At 43.4% G+C, this 18,839-nt stretch overlaps 2 protein-coding genes across 2 annotated transcripts in view; both read left to right on the top strand.

Annotated features, from left to right (window-relative positions):
- Positions 1 to 18,445, top strand: part of LOC140210496 (agouti-related protein-like) — a 41,539-nt gene extending 23,094 nt beyond the window's left edge. The window contains exons 2-4 of the mRNA XM_072279488.1: positions 13,435 to 13,596; positions 14,322 to 14,389; positions 17,665 to 18,445. Coding sequence (XP_072135589.1) covers positions 13,435 to 13,596; positions 14,322 to 14,389; positions 17,665 to 17,853 — 419 coding nt within the window. The 3' untranslated portion in view covers positions 17,854 to 18,445. The remainder of the gene's footprint in view (positions 1 to 13,434; positions 13,597 to 14,321; positions 14,390 to 17,664) is intronic.
- LOC140210206 (chymotrypsinogen A-like) lies at positions 22 to 10,268 on the top strand. The gene is made up of 5 exons (XM_072279082.1): positions 22 to 27; positions 2,526 to 2,605; positions 2,922 to 3,003; positions 4,352 to 4,540; positions 10,137 to 10,268. The coding sequence occupies exons 1-5, from the start codon at positions 22 to 24 to the stop codon at positions 10,266 to 10,268; spliced, it is 489 nt and encodes a 162-aa protein (XP_072135183.1).
- Positions 18,446 to 18,839: the final 394 nt, after the last annotated feature.

Genomic DNA, 18,839 nt, shown 5'->3' with positions numbered 1-18,839 from the left:
ACCATCGCGGGCTAATCAAAGATGGCGGTGATGAACATAACCAAATAGAAAATGCGCATGCTCCGGAACTCCATAATGGAGAAAAATACAAAGAGTGTGTGTGAATAAAAAATCCCACAATAAACCCCAAAATACAAAAGTACCCCCAAACATCCCACCATCCCCAAGGAAGAAAATCCGGCGAAAGAAAGAAAAAGCCGGAGCGCATCCCCAAGAAAAAGACATAAGAACAGGGTTCCGCGTGCCGCTCAGTTTAAATAATGATTAAAAATTTTTTCTCCTAATTCCCCCCTTCCCCTTACAAAGAAAATACGTAACCTTAAGATAAAAAAAGCCCAGCAAAGAAAAAATGTTTCTACTTAATAAATATAAGCTAAAGGAATGCAAACAGTCTCCAAAGACGCCAAAACAATACTATTAACCCAAACAGTTTAGAGAGAAAAGCAGCGCCATTATTCTTTAACTTACTACCTTATTTAACAAAAGAATTAAAGCTAATTATCTATTACTAAACACTCCAAAAAACAAGAAAAAATCTATATAAACTGCAAGCAACCTATCACTTAATTAATAAAGAAAAAGACAAATAGAAACGGATAGTCAAACCAGTTCACAATCTATCCGCTGTATTAATTCACTCCGTATACTAAAGTCTTCAAAAAAAAGTCATTCTTTAATCAAACCAAGAAGGCCACCTCTTCTTTAAGTAATCCAGCGATCAAAAAATATCTTCAGCATACCGAGATCTTCAAAACCTGTTTTCTTTCGGAGAATTATTCAGCGACTCTAATATCTTTCATACATCAGACCATTCCACAATAGAATTGACAAAATCCAATGCCGCTTGGGGATCCAAGGAGACACGAGGAGTAGAGTCTTTAGGGAATAGCTTAAGTCTCACTGGACATCTCAGGGATGGAAACAGAATTTTTTCGTAAGCAATCTTCATGACCGGTATGAATTTAATCCGTTGTTGCATAACTTCCCGTGGATAATCTTCATAAAAACGGATCTCGGAACTGTTAAATTTAAAAACTTTCTGTTTTCTTGCACATTTTATAATTTGGTCTTTAACTTTAAAGCGAAGAAAGTTGACTAAAATTGGTCGAGCTTTACCTGACGCAGTGAAAAATCTGTGAGCTCTTTCAATATCGGGAGGCTGAGATAGAATATCTGGGAGCAGAGAGTGAAACAGATTGGCAAAATATTCCAATAGATCCTCAAATTCTGAGCCTTCCGAAAGACCTAAAATACGAATGTTGTTTCTTCAAGACTTTGCCTCTAAATCGACAATTTTGCGTTGAGTCTGTTCCAATCGGGTTGAAATTTAGGGGAAGCCTTTTAGGACGGAGATTAGGAAAAACTTCTTCACACAGAGAGTGGTGAATCTGTGGAATTCTCTGCCACAGGAAACAGTTGAGGCCAGTTCAGTGGCTATATTTAAGAGGGAGTTAGATATGGCCCTTGTGGCTACGGGGATCAGGGGGTATGGAGGGAGGGCTGGTGCAGGGTTCTGAGTTGGATGATCAGCCATGATCATAATAAATGGCGGTGCAAGCTCGAAGGGCCGAATGGCCTACTCCTGCACCTATTTTCTATGTTTCTATGTTTCTAAATATCCGCAATCTGACATTTCGATTATTTAAGCTCAGTATTCAGGGAAAGAATATTTTCCTCAATAGTCTGTACACTCTGTCGGAACGACTTCAATTCAGAAGTGTTATTATCCACTTTGTTATCGAGATCCATCAACGCACGTTTCGAACGCTCAGCTCAGACAGGCATGTCTTCTGATTTTTCTTTTGAAGTTTTTCCCTTTCCATTGCTGGGTTCAGAAGGCTGTTTTCCACTTCTTAAAGGATACGACATAATGACCACTATTTCCCTCCAAGATACAGAAAATAAAAGTTGAATAATTCAAGAATTAAACTGGGGAAAAGGAGGAATTAAAGGCAGCCACAGACTTTAGACGTTACTCCGTTGAGCAGTAGGCAGAACTCCATCCAGTGCTTCATATCTTGCTGCCATTTCATCCCGCACAATTCATCTCCGTCTCTCATCTCAGATTGGTTCCAGGCTCTCCTTACTTTAAGTATTCTTCAGGAAAATATCTTATATCCCCATAAACTGCCTTACATTATCTTTTATTCATTTTTCAAACTCCTTTTAAGCAATTCTTATCCAACTTTTCAGATTTCCACATCATTTTCTAAATCCCAGTTAACTGTTCTTGGTATTACAGTATTAGCCCTATTTCTAATCATATGTTTCATTTAAAATTAAAGTTTAGTTTTGCAGTAGTTATTTATTGCATCTTTAGAACTTTTTTCTTCAACAAATTTCTTTGAATTCATGATCCAATGACGTTTGATAACTTCCTTGTTATATTATGAGTCTTGTTTCCTTTTACCCAATTTGCAATCTGGAGTCACTGTCAACTTTCAATAAAACTACTTCTGTATGGTGGAGAAAAACTTAAGATGTTTTTATGGTAATACTGAGCATCCTTTTTCCTCGTGTAACAGAGTGACTCTGGTCGGCATTTCCGCGGCAGTTCCTTGATCAATGAAAACTGGGTTGTCACCGCTGCACATTGTGAAGTGAGGTAAGTCTTAACACCTACAACGAGAGAAAGAAATGTACTGGTGAATCCTTCTCTAATTCCTGAGGGATGATGCAGCTTTAACTGATATTTTTGTTCAAAGTGATGTATGAGGCAAAGAAAAATTGCTCTTGTGGGCATGAACATTGACCTAACGAGGGAAGATCCTTGCATGAATAGTTTGGGAAATCGTTGACTGGAAAGTACAATTTTCTCTCCACACCACCCCCCACCCCACCACTGATGAAGCTTGGAGTTGCTGGTATCTTGCAACAAGCAAACTCTGTCACTGCTTTTGTTTTTCTTTTGCCACATACAGTACGAACGACTTTGCTATTGTTGGTGCCCATGACAAAAGCTCAAAAGCTGAAGCCAGCCAGAAATCCATGTCCATTGCTAAGGTACGTATCTCCCTGTAAAACTAGGAATTTGTTTAAATTCAGGTCAAATTTGGGCGGCAATACTGTTAGGATCCAAGTTGATGTGCAGAGATGGATACCATACAGACAGGACACAGGATCTTAGTAAGGGGTGTCCAACACCAAAAGTGGTTTCAATCTCCAATATGAATATGCCTCACCATGATAAACTTCATAGCACCAAGAGTAGAATCACTAGATATCAATAATAAGCAAAAGCAAGATTATTTCAGGTACTGACGAAGGTGATAAAAAATTATTACACGTCACTTCCCTCAGGCATTGGGGCTCCAGTTTTAATCAGATTAATTTTCCTCTGCACTAGCCCCAATACCCTGACACATGGGCCTTCCAGCAATAAATGTTACTTGCAGTGTAGTAAGTGAAAAGACAAACTCAGTCATAAGTACAAACATGAAGCAAACGGATTAGACATTTCATGTTGGAATGCATGGCATAGAGTGGGCCATTGATCCTGGCGTCCTTTTCACTAAGGGTTGCCTGTAAAGCCCATCAGGGAATTTGATAATGTGTGGGTTGGTATAAGGTCCAGTCTTTGGGATGTATGCCAGAATGCCAGTTTCTATATGACTGCACACACGGTAATGTTTGAACCTCTCTGGCCTGATAGCTGGACTGGCACCCTTTTCGCTACATGATTTGCCCTTTGTCTCCTTGTCCTAGATAAGGTTGGTGTATCAACAGATTACCAACGATTGCTTAATTCGTTGCAAAGCAGAACCATTTTGAATCAATGATTTGGGATTGATTGCTGACACTTCTGAATGATGTTTGCATCTTCTTTTTGTCTTCCGACCATCGTTGTGTCCTGGTGTTGAGTGGTTTGCAAGAAGTTCATTAGCATCTGAGACAGATGTAGATGCAATGAGAAATTGTTGTCTATTGTGCTGAGGTGATTGCTGTTTTGCTCATATAGAGTTTAGAAATGAGCACATGAACTGCTGGCTTGATTGAAGTGTCTAGGCAACTGAAAAAAACTAATTATCCCAAAAAAGTTAATCAAATTCAGAAAGGAAAAACTGAAGATGTTTTATGCAAGACGACAGCACCAGTGTGATGGTAAACCACAGAATGCAGCCACTTATTTCCACTTCCAGCTTGTAGGTCTATCTATTTTTCTTTAAATTGCTGACTTTGTTTTCTAATGAAGGACTTCTTAATTCTATTTTGAATAAGCAATTCCCCATTCATGAGTGCAGCTGCATTGACATGAGATCCAGGAGAGTCTGAAGTTATCGGTTTCAAGCAAGTGCCAACTCTAAAAGATGAGTACTAGGCACAGCCATCATCCATGTTCTCTCTGTTACAGGTCATTACACACCCCAAGTGGAACCCATCCACCATTAATTATGATGTTTCTGTGGTGAAGCTTGCAAACCCCGTTCAGTTCAACAGTCATGTGTCGCCAGTCTGTCTCGCCGCTGTATCTGATAACTACCCTGCTGGCATGATGTGTGTCACAACGGGATGGGGAAGGACTCGTGCTTACCGTACGTCAGTTCAAAACTGTACAAATTACAGTGTTGCAGTTCCGAGCTCTGTGCCTTTGTACCCTTACCCTGACAGGGAGCAGTGGATAGATTCCCAAGATGATTGGCAATCTGGAAGGTTATGCTATGAATAATACTTCATGGCTGCAACAAGTTTCTCTGGTCAAGGAACAGGATAATTCTGTTCATCAGAGGGATATTGTGGGCTTCTACAACTGATCCAGCGATAGGGTGTTCACAGTGTCATATAGATTGGAAGTGGGTCCTTCTGCCCAATTGGTCCAAGCAGACTACGGTACTCCATCCAATTTAGTGCCATTTGCCAATGTTTGGCCCATAACGTTCTAAACCTTTCCAATCCACAGACTCATAGCCTTCCAAATCTTTCAAAACCATAGACCCATAATCTAACTCTTTCCAATCCATGGACCCATAACCTTCTAAACCTTTCTAATTCATAGAACAATAACTTCATAACCAGATCTCTCTGCATTCTATGTAATCTCACCTTCCGGAGCAGCCTACCATGTGGAACCTTATCAAAGGCCTCACTGAAGTCCATAGAAACTAGATCTACCACCCTCCCCTCATAGACTTTCTATGACACATACTCAATCAAGTTCGTAAGACATGATCTCCCATGCACAAAACCATACTGACCTAATCAATCCCTGACTTTCCAGATTGACATATATTTTGTCTCTCAGAATCCTTTCCAGTAACTGACAGATGTTAGACCTACTGCTTTATAGTTCTCAGGTTTTTCTTTGCCCCCTTCTTAAATAAAGGCACAACATTTGCTACTGTCCTGTCTACTGTCTCCTCAGTTGTGGCTAACGATGATGCAAATATCTCAGACAAGGCTCCCACAATTTCTTCTCTAGTTTCCCATAGTCTTCTCTGATAAACCTGGTCAAACCTGTTGATTTGTCTACTTTCCTACCTTTTAAGTCATACAGCACCCTTCTACTGTAATGCAGACTATCCCCAAGACAACTCCATTTAAATTTCTTAGTTGTTAAGGTTTCATGCAACTCTCAATGGTAAAAAAAACAGAGGAGAGATATTCATTAAGAACTTTGCCTGCCTCCTGTGGCTCCACAAAAAGATATGTCTCTGTGATTTTTGAGGGGCCTTATTCTGTTTCTACGTTAATATACTTATACAATCTCTGTAGAATTTTGTTAATATTCTCTGTCAAAGTTCCCTCATGCCCCCTGTTTGCTCTATATCCCTCCAGAGATTTGCTTGAACCCAGCTGCTTGTACCTAACCCATGCCTCCTTTTCTCCAGGGACAGGGCCTCAATATCCTTCATTATCCAATGTTCCGTACTTCTATTGTACTTGTAAATGCCTGCAATCAAAATGAATCTCAATTCGGCAGACGATAACATATATGTACGCACTTTCATGATAAATTTACTGGCATTTTGACTTTATTTTTAATCAGACTGAATCGGTTATATGGAGGAGAGGGGCAAATCCTAGGAGCCTAGATAGAGTGCCGTGGACAGGATGTTTCCTAGAGTGGAGGAGTCTAAGAGCAGAGGGCTCAGGCTTACAATAGAAGAATGCTCCTTTAGAACAGGGATGAGGAGGAAATTCTCTCCAACCCCAGGTCTCTCAAGATCCCCCGTCACTTTTTGGGTCCTCAGAGCCACCATCTTCTTCCCACCTAACCTTCCCAGAACACCCTAACACTCCACCCTGCTCTCCTCCCCTTCCAATCCCAGCTCGAATCCTTGCCATGTCTTCCCTATTTCCTCCAACCTTTCCCTCTCTGAGGTGGAATGTCCTGTCCTCAGCAAAGGTCTCACGTTGCCCTCCTTCGCCTGCATCAGAGTGAGTTCTGTGCCTGGCAGGTTGCTGAAGTCCTCTTTTGTCGCCTCCGTCTCCAAGCCCAGTTCTTTGGCAAGATTCCCCCACCCTGCACCAATGACCCTTCTCCCATATCCAATCCTACACCTTCTCTTGGACATCCCGCTTTAGTTCTCTGCCAGCTCCAGATCTTTCACCTCTAATTCCCAATGAAACATCAACCGCCACAATTTCAGCACTCCTCTCCTCCTGCTCTAGCCTTACTCCCTCTGAATGTACTGCCCTCCACTCTCTCCACACCAATCACAACCTTACCAGCAAACCTGCAGTCAAAGAGGGTGCTATTGCTGTGTGGCGGACTGACCTTGACCTTGCTGATGCCAGTCGGAAACTCTCAAGACACCTCCTTGAAAAGGATCATATTCTGGACCCTCAGTGTTGCCATCACTGATCTCATCAACTTTGTGACCTCACATTCACTGCCACCAAACTCATAGTTCTCTTATCCCACACTGCTTGTTTCTACCTTCTACCCAAGATCCACAAACGTGACTGACTGTAAAAGCTTTTATAGATATGTAAAAAGGAAAAGACTGGTAAAGACAAATGTAGGTCCCCTACAGACAGAAACAAGTGAATTGACTATGGGGAGCAAGGACATGGCAGACCAATTGAATAATTACTTTGGTTCTGTCTTCACTAAGGAGGACATAAATAATCTTCCAGAAATAGTGGGGGACAGAGGGTCCAGTGAGATGGAGGAACTGAGCGAAATACATGTTAGTAGGGAAGTGGTGTTAGGTAAATTGAAGGGATTGAAGGCAGATAAATCCCCAGGGCCAGATGGTCTGCATCCTGGAGTGCTTAAGGAAGTAGCCCAAGAAATAGTGGATGCATTAGTGATAATTTTTCAAAACTCATTAGATTCTGGACTAGTTCCTGAGGATTGGAGGGTGGCTAATGTAACCCCACTTTTTGAAAAAGGAGGGAGAGAGAAACCGGGGAATTATAGACCGGTTAGCCTAACGTCGGTGGTGGGGAAACTGCTGGAGTCAGTTATCAAAGATGTGATAACAGCACATTTGGAAAGTGGTGAAATCATTGGACAAACTCAGCATGGATTTGTGAAAGGAAAATCATGTCTGACGAATCTCATAGAATTTTTTGAGGATGTAACTAGTAGAGTGGATAGGGGAGAACCAGTGGATGTGGTATATTTGGATTTTCAAAAGGCTTTTGACAAGGTCCCACACAGGAGATTAGTGTGCAAACTTAAAGCACACGGTATTGGGGGTAAGATATTGATGTGGATGGAGAATTGGTTAGCAGACAGGAAGCAAAGAGTGGGAATAAACGGGACCTTTTCAGAATGGCAGGCGGTGACTAGTGGGGTACCGCAAGGCTCAGTTCTGGGACCCCAGTTGTTCACAATATATATTAATGACTTGGATGAGGGAATTAAATGCAGCATCTCCAAGTTTGCGGATGACACGAAGCTGGGTGGCAGTGTTAGCTGTGAGGAGGATGCTAAGAGGATGCAGAGTGAATTGGATAGGTTGGGTGAGTGGGCAAACTCATGGCAGATGCAATTTAATGTGGATAAATGTGAAGTTATCCACTTTGGTGGCAAAAATAGGAAAACAGATTATTATCTGAATGGTGGCCGATTAGGAAAAGGGGAGGTGCAACGAGACCTGGGTGTCATTATACACCAGTCATTGAAAGTGGGCATGCAGGTACAGCAGGCGGTGAAAAAGGCGAATGGTATGCTGGCATTTATAGCGAGAGGATTCAAGTACAGGAGCAGGGAGGTACTACTGCAGTTGTACAAGGCCTTGGTGAGACCACACCTGGAGTATTGTGTGCAGTTTTGGTCCCCTAATCTGAGGAAAGACATCCTTGCCATAGAGGGAGTACAAAGAAGGTTCACCAGATTGATTCCTGGGATGGCAGGACTTTCATATGAAGAAAGACTAGATGAACTGGGCTTGTACTCGTTGGAATTTAGAAGATTGAGGGGGGATCTGATTGAAATGTATAAAATCCTAAAGGGATTGGACAGGCTAGATGCAGGAAGATTGTTCCCGATGTTGGGGAAGTCCAGAACAAGGGGTCACAGTTTGAGGATAAAGGGGAAGCCTTTTAGGACCGAGATTAGGAAAAACTTCTTCACACAGAGAGTGGTGAATCTGTGGAATTCTCTGCCACAGGAAACAGTTGAGGCCAGTTCTGTGGCTATATTTAAGAGGGAGTTAGATATGGCCCTTGTGGCTACAGGGATAAGGGGGTATGGAGGGAAGGCTGGGGCGGGGTTCTGAGTTGGATGATCAGCCATGATCATAATAAATGGCGGTGCAGGCTCGAAGGGCCGAATGGCCTACTCCTGCACCTATTTTCTATGTTTCTATATTTCTATGTTAATAAGACCATTGCCTCTGCCAACTCCTGCCCGACTGAACTCATGTCCACATGCCTCAACTCCATTATATCCCCCTTGGTTCAGTCCCTTCCTAGATCAACACAGCAACACTTCTCATGCTCTTGATCTCCTCAATAATGTTCAATTCCCTGCCCTGACCACCTCATTTTCACCATGGATGTCCAGTCCCTATAAATTTCTATCCCCCATCAAGAAGGCCCTAAAGTTCTCTGTATGTTTCCCTCCAAAAGACCCAACCAGTTCCCCTCCACCAATACCCTCCTGTCTGGCAGAACTGGTCCCCACCCTTAACAATTTCTCCTTTGGTCCCTCTCACTTTTTCCAATCTCTAGGGGTAGCCGTGGGTACCTATATGGGCCCCAGCTACGCCTACCTTTTCATTGGCTGCGTAGAGCAGTCCATGTTCCAAGCCTTCTCTGGTCAAACTCCCCAACTCTTTCTGCACTACATTGACAACTGCATAGATGCTGCTTCACACCTTCATGTTGAGCTCATCAATTTCATAAACTTTGCCTTCAACTTCCACCCTACCCTTAAATTCACTTGGTCCATTTCTGACACCTCCCTCCCCTGTCTCGATCTCTCTGTCTCCATTTCTGGAGACCAACTATCCACTGACATCTTTTATAAACCTGCTGATTCCCACGGCCATCTTGACGATACTATTTCCACCCGATCTCCTGTAAAAACGCCATTCCCTTTGCTCAGTTCCTTCACCTCTGTCGCATCTGTCCCAGGGATAAGGATAAAGAACGGGGTTTCTCTTCCTCACCTGCATCTCCTCCATTTCCCAGACATCCACGTCCACCCCATCTTCCTGCCACCTGAACAGGGATAGAGTTCCTCTTGTCCTGACCTGTCACCTCATGAGCCACTGCACCCAACGCATCATTCTCCACAACTTCCGCCGTCTGCAAAGGGATCCTACCACCAACACATCGTTACCTTCCCTCCACTCTCCACATCTTCAGTGGGATCCTAGCACCAAACACATCTTTACCCCGCCTCCCCCACTATCCGCGTTTCATAGGGATTGCTCCCTCCATGATTCCTTTGTCCATTCAGCCCTCCCCACTAGTCTCTCTCACATATCCCTGCATGCAACAGAAATGCTACACCTCGCCATTCACCTCCTCCCTGTCCTGGAAAGAAAAGCCTTATCCTGGCAATAGATACAGTGGAAGCACAAGAACTGAGAAAAGGGAGACAGGCCGGAAAGAGGTATAGTCAATCAGTAGGTTTATAAAAGGTTTCTAATGGCTGAAAATATACCCTTTTACTTTCATTGGAATATGACCCTTAAAAAAAAGAATAACTGATTGAAGTATCATCTAACGTTGCTGAGCGACCTAACAAACTTCAGCAAGCTGCTCTTCCTCTCCTCTCCAACGTGAACTGCAGGAACTACTGGGGTAGCAGTGTTCCTGATATCATGATCTGCGCTGGGGCAGCTGGTGCCTCGTCTTGCATGGTATGAAACCTTTTCAAAGTACTTCAACCTCTTTGAAGTTGCAGAGTGACGTAGGGATGGGGAATGGAGGGGGAGGGAATTACCGCGAGTTGGAAACTTCTATGTTCGTACCAAGGGGCTGGAGACTACCTAGACGGTATTTGAGGTGTTGTTCCTCCAAACTGAGTTTAGCCTCATCATGGCAGTAGAGGAGGCCATGTATGGACATATCTGAATGGGAGTGGGAGGCAGAGTTGAAGTGGGTGGCTCCTGGGATGAAAGGTGAAATATTTAAGGGGACACTTTTTCACACAGAGTGGTGAGAGTGCGTAATGAGCTGCCAGAGGAAGTGGTGGGGAAATGAGGGGGAATTTCTTCAATCAGAGAGGGGACTGAGTGTGGAACAAACAGCATTCAAGAGAAATTTGGATAAGTACATGAATAGTGGAGATACGAATGGCTTTGGCTCAGGTGCAGGTCAATGGAACGAGGTAAATTACTAGCTCGGCATGGTCTAGATGGGCCGAAGAGCCTGTCTCTGTGCTGTGGTACACTATGATTCTGTAATCTACAGTCAGTTATAGATCTTTAAGAAAAAAAGTGTTTGATTTCAGAATGTGCTGCCTTTGATAAGTCCAACATCTTGCTTCCACTCCGTGTTGCCCAGGCAGTGATTTCCATACGGCTACAGAGATCCAGCACAGGCTCTTCAACTCATCAAGCCTGGCTGATCACCCCACATCATGTTTCCATCACCTAACCACCCTAATCCTACCATCACGCATTTTGTCCAAATTTCCATCCATCAACCCACCTACACCTAGATGAGGACAAGCAGATGTACAAGATGTTGGTTAGGCTACACGTGAACAATGAGTGCAGTTCTGATCACTACACTATTGAACCCCGGTGTTTGAATCCATCTTCATTATCCCTGATAACATCATCTAAATACCTAGTGGCATGGAGTCAATGTAATTATCGATATATCTCTGTCATTTCTTCAATATCAATCCCAGCTAAAGGGAACATCTACCTCCTATAAAAGCTGAGAGATAGATATTCTATCGCCACTGGTGCAGCTCAGGGGTGTGTGCTTAGCCCACTGCTCTACTCTCTATATACACATGACTATGTGGCTCGGCATAGCTCAAATACCATCCATGAATTTGCTGATGATACAACCATTGTTGGTAGAATCTCAGATGGAGACGAGAGGATGTACAGGAGCGAGATATGCCAACCAGTGGAGTGGTGTCGCAGCAACAACCTTGTACTCAATGTCGGTAAGATGAAAGAGCTAATTGTGGACTTCAGGAAGGGTAAGATGAAGGAACACATACCAATCCTCATTGAGAGATCAGAAATGGAGAGAGTGAGCAGTTTCAAGTTCCTGGGTGTCAAGATCTCTGAGAACCCCACATGGTCCTAACATATTGATGCAGCTATAAAGAAGGCAAAACAGAAAATATACTTCATTAGGAATTTGAAGGGATTTGGTATGTCAACAAAAACACTTAAAAGCCTCTATAAATGTACCATGGAGAGCATTCTGACAGGCTGCATCACTGTCTGGTATGGGGAGGCTACTGCACAGGATTGAAAGAAGCTGCAGAGGGTTGTAGATTTCGTTGGCTTCATCTTGGGTACTAGCCTGCAAGGTACCCAGGACATCTTCAAGGAGCGGTGTCTCAGAAAGACAGTGTCCATTATTAACCTCCAGCACCCAGGCCATGCCCTTTTCTCACTGTTACCATCAGGTAGGAGGTACAGAAGCCTGAGGGCACACACTCAACGATTCAGGAGCAACTTCTTCCCCTCTGCCATCCAATTGCCAAATGGACATTGAACCTGTGAACACTACCTCACTTTTTAAAATACATATTATTTCTGTTTTTGCATTATTTTTAACCTATTCAATATATATATAGTAATTGATTGATTGATTCTGTTCTATATTATATATTGCATTGAACTGCTGTTGCTAAGTGAACAAATTTCACGACTCATGCCAGTGATAATAAACCTGATTCTGATTCTGATTCTAAAACTGTTAAAACTATTACTAACTAATGTATCAGCTGTGGGAGCACTGAAATTGATAGCATTTGCTACATCAGCACAAGAATGTGAATGACCCCCAACCTCATCAACAATAGACACTCATTATTATCAGATATTGCAACAGCTCCAGAAAGAAGGAAGGAGGTGTTCATCATGATGTTCCCTGGAATGAAGGTCTTTAGTTATAAGGAAAAATTGGATAGGCTGGGATTGTCCTCACAGGAGTGCAGCAATCTGAAGGGTTTATGAAAGAATGAGGGGATGAGGTTGGGTACAGTCACAGCACTTTTCCAGAGGTAGGGGACTCTAAAACTACAGGACATGGATTGAAGCGAGGAAGGAAAGGTTTAAAGGAGATCTGAGGAGAATGTTTTTCACACGGGGTGGTGAATATGTGGATGGGCCTCTGGAAAAGAAGGTAGAGATGGATGCAATCCCAGCATTCTTGAAGCATTTGGACAGGTTGATGTGTAGGACAGGATGAGGGCCAAAGTGTAAATGAATTTCTTGTCTGGCATGGACAACTTGGGTCAACTCAGGAGCCTGGGAAGAACACATCAGATAATACCCTGTGACCTGAAATGGAATTAATGCCTTATGGAAAAAAAAGACTTCTAATAGTTCACTGCTCTTCAGCATTGTACTAAAGTGGCATGTTGGATTTTGTGCTCAGATCTCTGCAGTAGGACTCAAATGTACAGCTTTCTGACTGAGAATGCTATTCATTCAGTCAGGACTAACATGAAACGAAATTAGGTGACTTTAAAGAAACATTGCTAAAGGTGGATCCAAATCCCATTTCAGTGATGGCGTCAGAGTGACGTTGAAGTTAATAAATCCAGTCGATACAAACTAGGAACTGTGAACACAGGAGTTCAAAAAAGAATAGCAGCTCTCAGCAACCACCGACTGGGGAAGGAAAAAGTTCACTTTCACTTCATGAGCTGTTCCTTGTAGGTAAATGGAGATTATTAAATCAAAGCGATTTCTGAGATCCAACTTCAGCAGATGCGTTATACGCTGATGATAGAGAGAGTAGGGTTATTGCTCAGTGTATTAATAGAAACAGATTATTTTTCTTGTGGTGGGGTGTTGCTGCCCTGCTGAGTGTTGTGCCATTATCCTGCAGGTATCATGGTTAATGCCATGCTGCTCTACTGCTGTGCTCTACAGCTCATTCTCTGCTTCGGTGCCATCAGAGCTGAACTGGATTCCAACGCCATTAGAGATGTGACCACAAATGCCGACTTTACATCCCTGAGCAGGGGCAAGACCCTATTTTCTGCTGCAGGTGGGTATTAACCATCTCCATTTAATTCTGCACTCTCTGCATTAATCCTGGTCTGAGGCTCTCAGCGTGACTAATTATCTACTGCTTCAGTCGCAGTTGACTGTTGCATTTTATCCAAGAATATTGAATGGATTTATGACTCCAGTGGGAGAGCATGGTACAGGTTCCGCATAGGAAACCTACAAAAATATATTTCACTGGAAGAAAAATAAGTGACCAGCTCTTGTTTACCGTGAAGCCAATACTCTCATTCAATGTACATAGGCAGTTTGTTAGAGTAGTCTCTAATTAGCAATGTAGAACTCATTTTGGATATCCCTGACATTACACCCAGAACATGCTTTTGTTGTGCTCTGTCACCTTTAGAAATAAATTAATCTTAAACCTCACTTTACCATTGAGTGAGTCTCCTGTATGGCTGAGAGTCTGTTGGAGATTGAGTGCCTTTCTATTGTCTCTTATTCTTTGTTCTTACAGTTCACTCTGTCAGTTTTGTTTGTCACTACTCACTTAATTCTCTTGGTTCTTCTCCTAACTTCTGGGGAATGTTAATGTGGTAGAACACAAATCCATTGAGAAAGGTACAGAATGGTTTGTGTGGCAGCCTTTATTTTAGGTCAATATTATTGCCATCTACCAGGTCACCATTTCATGCACTGAAATTTAATGTTTGCATGAACAACAGGATAGACATTTGATGAATTCTGTTAATGTTGTGAATTCAGGTCCACTGACTAAACCCACATTGGAAAAAGAACATCAAATGTCAGAAAAGATGATGCCCAATCCTGAGGTAAATCCAGTTTTTATATATTATCGTTCCAAAGGCAGAGTGACTGATATCTGGTAAACTGATTAAATTTTAATTACTTTTCAAATTTGACTTTTTATAACAAATATTGTAAAATATAATACAAATCAAAGCTGAAACATCAGCAGTTCAATTAAATTCTGTTATTCACTGTTCTGGCCCAACATTAGTACACAATCATCTGCTATTTAATATTTAGGATTCTTTAATATGAATTGTATTTATTTAATATAAAATTGTTTCTTAGTTAAAATAAAAGAAAATTATGAATGAGGAAATATTCTCACACAATTTTTAATCCCAACGGCACTGTGATATTGGGGTACCTTAGGTGTTTCTGCAATCATGTTCTGTCCTCTCCAGCACCAGCAAGACCTGCATTTTTCAGCCTCAACTAATCTGTTATGAGGTCATTTCTGTTGCCTTGTGTTTCTAAAGCCGAATATTGCCTTGTGTTTCTTAAAGCTGAATAACCTGGACACATCTGCCTATTGGCAGGCTTAGCTCTGCTGAATGCCAAGACACCCTCCTTACCCGGGCTAGCCCAGGTTGGTTTAACCACTCCCTGACTTATGTATGGAAGAGGCAATGCTGGTTTACATAGTCCCAGGTTTACGGCATTATATCTCCTTAAAGAACGAGGAGACCACTTGGTCCACAGGGTATATAGTCGGTAGTCCATGTTTAAATGTTAAATGCGATTAGTTATTCTTGTTGCAAAATTGGAGAAATTGAAAATGGTATGTGACTCATGCAAACAACAGGAATTCTGCAGATGCTGGAAATTCAAGCAACACACATCAAAGTTGCTGGTGAACGCAGCAGGCCAGGCAGCATCTGTAGGAAGAGGTACAGTCGACGTTTCAGGCCGAGACCCTTCGTCAGGACTAACTGAAGGAAGAGTGAGTAAGGGATTTGAAAGTTGGAGGGGGAGGGGGAGATCCAAAATGATAGGAGAAGACAGGAGGGGGAGGGATGGAGCCAAGAGCTGGACAGTTGATTGGCAAAAGGGGATACGAGAGGATCATGGGACAGGAGGTCCGGGAAGAAAGACAAGGGGGGGGGACCCAGAGGATGGGCAAGAGGTATATTCAGAGGGACGGAGGGAGAAAAAGGAGAGTGAGAGAAAGAATGTGTGCATAAAAATGAGTAGCAGATGGGGTATGAGGGGGAGGTGGGGCCTTAGCGGAAGTTAGAGAAGTCGATGTTCATGCAATCAGGTTGGAGGCTACCCAGACGGAATATAAGGTTTTGTTTCTCCAACCTGAGTGTGGCTTCATCTTTACAGTAGAGGAGGCCGTGGATGGACATGTCAGAATGGGAATGGGATGTGGAATTAAAATGTGTGGCCACTGGGAGATCCTGCTTTCTCTGGCGGACAGAGCGTAGATGTTCAGCAAAGCGGTCTCCCAGTCTGCATCGGGTCTCGCCAATATATAAAAAGCCACATCGGGAGCACCGGATGCAGTATATCACTTCAGTCGACTCACAGGTGAAGTGTTGCCTCACCTGGGAGGACTGTTTGGGGCCCTGAATGGTGGTAAGGGAGGAAGTGTAAGGGCATGTGTAGCACTTGTTCCGCTTACACGGATAAGTGCCAGGAGGGAGATCAGTGGGGAGGGATGGGGGGGACGAATTGAGAAGGGAGTTGTGTAGGGAGCGATCCCTGCGGAATGCAGAGAGGGGGGGGAGGGAAAGACGTGCTTAGTGGTGGGATCCCATTGGAGGTGGCGGAAATTACGGAGAATAATATGTTGGACCCGGAGGCTGGTGGGGTGATAGGTGAGGACCAGGGGAACCCTATTCCTAGTGGGGTGGCGAGAGGATGGAGTGAGAGCAGATGTACGTGAAATGGGGGAGATGCGTTTAAGAGCAGAGTTGATAGTGGAGGAAGGGAAGCCCCTTTCTTTAAAAAAGGAAGACATCTCCCTCGTCCTAGAATGAAAAGCCTCATCCTGAGAGCAGATGCGGCGGAGATGGAGGAATTGCGAGAAGGGGATGGCGTTTTTGCAAGAGACAGGGTGAGAAGAGGAATAGTCCAGATAGCTGTGAGAGTCAGTAGTCAAAGTGTGGTCGAAAAGTTGAAGAGCCGAAGAATGGGTCCTAGCTATGCCTGTCTTTTTGTTGGCTTTGTGGAACAATCTATGTTCCGTGCCTATTCTGGTATCTGTCCCCCACTTTTCCTTCGCTACATCGATGACTGCATTGGCGCTGCTTCCTGCGCGCATGCAGAACTCGTTGACTTTATTAACTTTGCCTCCAACTTTCACCCTGCCCTCAAGTTTACCTGGTCCATTTCCGACACCTCCCTCCCCTTTCTAGATCTTTCTGTCTCTGTCTCTGGAGACAGCTTATCCACTGATGTCTACTATAAGCCTACTGACTCTCATAGCTATCTGGACTATTCCTCTTCTCACCCTGTCTCTTGCAAAAACGCCATCCCCTTCTCGCAATTCCTCCGTCTCCGCCGCATCTGCTCTCAGGATGAGGCTTTTCATTCTAGGACGAGGGAGATGTCTTCCTTTTTTAAAGAAAGGGGCTTCCCTTCCTCCCGATGTGGCCTTTTATATATTGGCGAGACCCGATGTAGACTGGGAGACCGCTTTGCTGAACATCTACGCTCTGTCCGCCAGAGAAAGCAGGATCTCCCAGTGGCCACACATTTTAATTCCACATCCCATTCCCATTCTGACATGTCCATCCACGGCCTCCTCTACTGTAAAGATGAAGCCACACTCAGGTTGGAGCAACAACACCTTATATTCCGTCTGGGTAGCCTCCAACCTGATGGCATGAACATCGACTTCTCTAACTTCCGCTAAGGCCCCACCTCCCCCTCGTACCCCATCTGCTACTCATTTTTATGCACACATTCTTTCTCTCACTCTCCTTTTTCTCCCTCTGTCCCTCTGAGTATACCTCTTGCCCATCCTCTGGGTCCCCCCACCCCCCGTCTTTCTTCCCGGACCTCCTGTCCCATGATCCTCTCGTATCCCCTTTTGCCAATCACCTGTCCAGCTCTTGGCTCCATTCCTCCCCCTCCTGTCTTCTCCTATCATTTTGGATCTCCCCCTCCCCCTCCAACTTTCAAATCCCTTACTCACTCTTCCTTCAGTTAGTCCTGACGAAGGGTCTCGGCCTGAAACGTCGACTGCGCCTCTTCCTACAGATGCTGCCTGGCCTGCTGCGTTTACCAGCAACTTTGATGTGTGTTGTGACATTTCATATTCTGTAAACTTTAACATTTTCTCTTACAGGTGATGTTTGATGCAGTGGAGATGGATAGATCAGAGCGTTCGCCCAGGAGATGCGTTCGACACCTGGAGTCCTGCTTTGGCCATGCTCTGCCTTGCTGTGATCCATGCGCCATTTGTTACTGCAGATTCTTTAATTCTATTTGTTACTGCAGGAAAATCGGTAGTGACTGTGACCAGGGCAAGAACTAGCTTTGTAGTTGTCCTCTTGACAACTTTTCTGTTTTAGATATAAACAGATTTATATTATGTTATGTTGCTTTCCATGTGCAACTTGTAAGTTTGCAGTTGAAACAAACGTTTTACTTTGATGAGAAGGACAAACTTGCAGTGGAGTGCAGCCCAGCTCAGCTTGTAATTTAGTGTGAGAGAGTCATAGAGCACTGCAGCCCAGAAATAGGCTCTTCAGCCCATCTAGTCCATGCCAAACTGGTCTTCTGCCTAGTCCCTAAACCATAGCCCTCTATACCCCTCTTATCCTTGTACCTGTGCAAACTTTTCTTAAACTCCTGTTGTGATAGGAAATAATGGATCTACCAGTAATTTGTCACAAATGCCCCAAAATTTCTAATGACAGAGAGAATTTGGTGATTTATTTGGCTAACTTAAAGCTCAATTTTTACCATACGGTTAAAGGGCAATTACAAAATTCCTTAAATTTGCTACCAGTTATTTGGGGGGAGGTGAAGGACTCTGTTACATTTTGTAGAATACAAATGTATTACACAGAAGTGTCTTTCTTTGCACTTTGAACAGAAACTTTAACCATGTCTACTTAAATAAACAGAAGAAAGAAATGTAATTTCAATTCTGCAATATCTTACCAATTAAAAATTTAAATATTGTTCATCTTTAGTTGATAGCGATGACCTAGAGGGCACTCATGTTGCTGAAATATACTTCTGCTTGCGGAAGCTGCTTCTAGAATCTCAGTCTGGTACAAATTTAGAACCTGAGATTGATTATCTCATGGGTTTGGCATTACCAGTTTTCGACCTGCTGAGTTCCTCCAGCCTGTTGTGAGTGGTGTTTTGACCCCAGCATCTGCAGATTATTTTGTGTTCTGAGGGAGAAAAGCCTGCTTGCATTTAACCTATCTATACCTTTCATAATTTTGTACACCTCAAGCAAATCCCCGCTCATTCTCCTATGCTGCTAACTTATTCACCCTTTCCCTA

Source organism: Mobula birostris, chromosome 15 (assembly GCF_030028105.1).
Source record: "Mobula birostris isolate sMobBir1 chromosome 15, sMobBir1.hap1, whole genome shotgun sequence".
Taxonomy (NCBI): domain Eukaryota; kingdom Metazoa; phylum Chordata; class Chondrichthyes; order Myliobatiformes; family Myliobatidae; genus Mobula; species Mobula birostris.
Note: the sequence above shows the minus strand (reverse complement) of the source record. Positions and strands in the feature narration are given on the sequence as shown.

Coding starts and splice junctions, on each gene's coding strand:
- LOC140210206 (XM_072279082.1), top strand. Junction 2,606..2,921: donor GCTGCACATTGTGAAGTGAG/GTAAGTCTTAAC, acceptor TGCCACATACAG/TACGAACGACTTTGCTATTG. Junction 4,541..10,136: donor CTCGTGCTTACCGTACGTCA/GTTCAAAACTGT, acceptor AACGTTGCTGAG/CGACCTAACAAACTTCAGCA.